Here is a 4,349-nt window from a genome sequence, read left to right as displayed (position 1 = left end):
TATAGGAAAGATACATACATACGAACTCAAATATATATTATACAAAAATATATATATTTTGTTTAGGTTAGGGTTAGGGTCACAATGCACCATAAAACAGGAGTTTGGGGCACGTAATTTGTATCAACCAATGGCAGCGCTCACTAGAGCCCTATGTTCTTGATTATATTAGAAAAAAAAATTACACGAACGGGCAGCAGTGGTGAGTGTTAGCGGGTAACATCGACTTTTATCTATTGACACCTGATATGCTCATCACGAAATAAGGAGATATTTCTAACAAGCATATGAATAAATATATATATTATTCTTACCCTGTTTGATACCTGAGTATTACATCCGTTGGCTACGAGCAACTGAACAGCAGCCTTGCACCCAAACAAGGCAGCCCATAGAAGGGAGCGCATTCCATACTGAAGAAAAATGTCATACTAAATATGATCACACAAGTAGCCTCTAGTAACTAACTTTTCCTTCACATTAACATATTAAATTGTTAAGTGCGTGCGTGCGTGCGTGCATGCGTGCGTGCGTGCGTGCGTGCATGCGTGCACGACGTGAGCGTTGGCGTGTGACGGTGTGCCAATTGTGTGTCTGTTTCTGTGTCTGTCTGGTAATGGCTAAAACTGGTATAATATCAATTACTATTTCGTTCTTACCCTATCTTGGGCTTCAATATCACTCTTGTGGTGCAACAATACGTCCATAACCTCAATGTTGCCCTGTGCTGACGCTACATGCAGGGCGGTTCGGTCTAACTACAATCAAATAAAAACGTGGTTGACTACTTATTGTGGTTACTTTCGGTTCGTTAGCACCTAATTCGCTTAATCCGCACAAACGAGAGCATTACCGCCAACAAAACTGGTCAAGTAAACCGCTTATAACATGAAAGCTCAACGTGTAAACGAATAATACTGAGCGCCGGCTGGCCACAAGAGCAAACTGGTTGAACGAGAGGATGAAACTGCGTCCGCGTGCGCCGATGAATGTTTTGCAGGATGAAAGGCGACAGACACAACGCGCCATATATGCATATAAAAGGCATAAAATCAACGCCCGCCATGCAGCAACGGTCGTGTAAACCATATATAAGCCAGTATATGTTGGATCAAACCGACCAAAGGGGATGCCGAACGGAAATATATCTTTTAGTTGCTTAATTACTTATTAAACCGACAGTTTCTTTTCCATAATCTCATACTTGCAATCCAAATCCTCAAACAGTAATTCGCAATGATATTTATTGTCAGAAAATGCATCGACTACCAGATTTTGCTATCCGACATTCCTAGAAAAATCGCGCGAAGCTAGTGACCTCGTCGAGTGCAAATATGTCCCTATTTCGTGTCCTGTGTCAAACACACGCTGTTATGCGCGGTTCTAACAGGCAATAACTAACGCGCACAAAACACACATGCTCATTGATCTGCCTGCTCTACTTCCATCGCTACCGACGCCGGCACGTACTGTGTCAATAACGATGACTAATAACTGTCGCAGCTGTCACTGGCAGATAAAAATTCGCTGAATCAAACAGTGTCATAGATGTACAGCAAAAAATATATATAAAGGATATATGACACACGTTATATTTTATAGAAAAACAAAACACTCAAAAACGATATGATACTGCGCGTATCCCCGAGCTTGCTTGTAAGTTAATTGACGACTAGCTACCCCAGAAGTATGGGGTCTCCCCACCCCCCCAATGCAATAAACGTGTATATATGCGACACTGTCAGGCCCGCATGCATGTTTCTATAAACACATTTATTAGAATATCTTGGTTGGCATAGCTGCTCACGTGACCACCCGCGATTTCGTGCAAATTCGACATCACTTTTACGACGCATGCGCATACAAAAATGTATCAACGTACCGGAGTAATCACACGTTGGGAGGCACACAGATCGGCACAAGCTGTGCTATTCTGCATGCATTCACGCATGCATGCACACACACACGCACAAACGCAGGCACGCAGGCACGCAGGCACGCAGGCACACACGCACGCAGGTTTATGCGCGCATACGCACACCCACAAACTGATCTTGAAGACTTACGTTATTCCGACAGTTGATATCCACTTTATCCTCGCAGATGAGACGTTTGGCTGATTCAGGGTCGTTCTGTCTTGCCGCTTCATGTAAACGCACTTCGCCTCTGACCACTTTATGTTCAACAATAATGAGCATTATTAGTATGCATGAGCACATTGCGTCCGCTTACACGTGTTTTTCCGTATTGATTGTTAATGCCTGTTGACTTTCCTTTTTAATTGTAAACGGCAAACTGTAAACCGATTTCTTTCTGATTCAGTCAACTACACACTGCAGTTTCCGTGAAACGCAAGTGGACGCAAGTCAACGCACGAAGTGGATTGAAAGATGTTGAAGTACAAGCGCTAGTAACGCTGAGAGGGTCTATGTCCCCCAGGGTACTGCCGGAACGTACCCTGGTACTATCTAATATGCCGGACCGTACCTCGCCTACTCCACGAACGAGTCTAGGAAGTCGCCTACGCCTACTCCCTAACCCTAACCCTAACCCTAACCATATCAAATAGTTACCAGGGTACGTTCCGGTATACCGGACCGTACCCAGGGTACGTTCCGGCAGTACACTGGGGGACATAGACCCTATCAGCGCCAGTAACAACATCGGGCATTAATAGCAAGGAAAGCACCACGATTTACGTATACGTAATGGTCGGTTGCAGCAAAGCATGCGAATATTGTTGTAGATAGAGCACATAGATGAAGTTTCCAATCTCTAACATCCAGAGCGCTCCAACACAAAATAGCACACAGAACATCAAAGGGATCAAAGAGACTTTAGAAGATAAACAGTGTAATCATTTGTTGCTCGCGAGTGATACTGTTAGTTGAAATACAAAAGCTCGATTCTTTCTTACTGGTAAAGGTGTGGTACCAAATAAACCTAAAACTAGTGACATGTTTCGCCAACCTCGTTTGCATAATGGCAAGCTGAATTACATATGAAATGGACTGCAAAACAGCGTCTTGCGAATGAAGAGGGTTGGACATTGTGTCAAGCGTGATGACTTCAATTTAAACCCAATTTGCAACTAAACTTGCAACTAGCTTTTGGTTAAAACCCTCTAGTAACGCAAGCACCCAGTAGCAAAGTAAATGGGAGGGTAGAACACTGAGTGACATAGGGAGGATAAAAAACGTTTATAACTCTTTATTTGAGCAGATATTATACTTTTTAAACAAATTGTAGACACATTCCACACTCCAGAAAATGTTATTTTAGTGTTGATTTTTTTCTAAACAAATTTCAAATCAGTAAAAACACCGAACGATCTTTTGGATTGCAATTTATTCGAACTAGAATAATATTTTGTATGGTCTACTAATATATTTTCATACAGTAATTGCGTGCGTCTTTTTACCGGCGATCGAGCTTAATTATTTGTAAAAACAAAAAATAATTTTTGTTGCAGATCACGTGAGCACTAATCGTACCAATTATATCCCCAAACTTTTACCGGAAGAAGATCTGTTACGGGTTGATAACGGCCTTAAACGTCTACATGTTTTTTTGGTTTAGCCAGATGCGAACTAATTTTACTGACAGCTAGTCGTTTATTTGCGCGAGCGTATTACATATATTCAGGAGTTGTATTATCTATATTGCATATATATAAGCAAATACGCATCTGAAACTCCGCTGCTACTGCTAATTTCCGGCTCTCGTTTTATTGATATGCGCAGTCTAGGCTGCGCCCAGTAATAAAGGCTCACCATAATTTAGGTTGTTCTGTCACATAGCACACCAATACGTGCGCAATATACGGGTTTATTGTTTCGGACACAATAATTGAGCTTATGCAACATACAGCCTAGCATAATTGAACGCATCAGACGCCACTGAAAAAAACGAAAGCTGAATATTCCTTTAGCGATTTTCTACGAAAATCAATTGAAATTCCATCGCAAGCTCACAATAGAGTAAACCAATTGGCCTGCAAACACTTTTACGCAGTTCTTTCACCAACGTCGAAGAAAGGCGTGATCTGTGATCGCCGAAGCAAATCAACGCTCGTACGTGGTTTGACCTTTGAGAGGATGGCAAGACTATCGCAGCCATTCTAATTGCAAATTCCGCGGCTCTGGACGTGTTCTCAATACAATAACATCATCATCAGGAGTCTATCAATATTGTTAGACTCCTGATATCATCATCTTTCGCGTAAAGCATCAGCTAGCTATATACGACACAATGCGAGGTTGTATAGGAATTTTCCAAAGCAAACATGCATTGATCACATCACTGCTAAGTGTAGCAACATTGTTGCTCCAATATCAGTAGGTGTCATA

At 41.9% G+C, this 4,349-nt stretch overlaps 1 protein-coding gene across 1 annotated transcript in view; it reads right to left on the bottom strand.

Annotated features, from left to right (window-relative positions):
* LOC106809409 (ankyrin repeat and death domain-containing protein 1B-like) overlaps positions 1–4,349 on the bottom strand; it is a 35,423-nt gene that overhangs the window by 28,655 nt on the left and 2,419 nt on the right. Inside the window, exons 2-4 of the mRNA XM_014812474.1 lie at positions 2,067–2,173; positions 660–758; positions 315–413 (exon numbers count right to left, since the gene is read on the bottom strand). Of these exons, the coding sequence (XP_014667960.1) occupies positions 315–413; positions 660–758; positions 2,067–2,173 (305 nt within the window). The remainder of the gene's footprint in view (positions 1–314; positions 414–659; positions 759–2,066; positions 2,174–4,349) is intronic.

The sequence above is a fragment of the Priapulus caudatus genome, unplaced genomic scaffold, assembly GCF_000485595.1.
Source record: "Priapulus caudatus unplaced genomic scaffold, Priapulus_caudatus-5.0.1 Scaffold352, whole genome shotgun sequence".
NCBI lineage: Eukaryota > Metazoa > Priapulida > Priapulimorpha > Priapulimorphida > Priapulidae > Priapulus > Priapulus caudatus.
The sequence above is the reverse complement of the archived record's forward strand: the minus strand, read 5'-3'. Positions and strand labels throughout refer to the sequence as shown.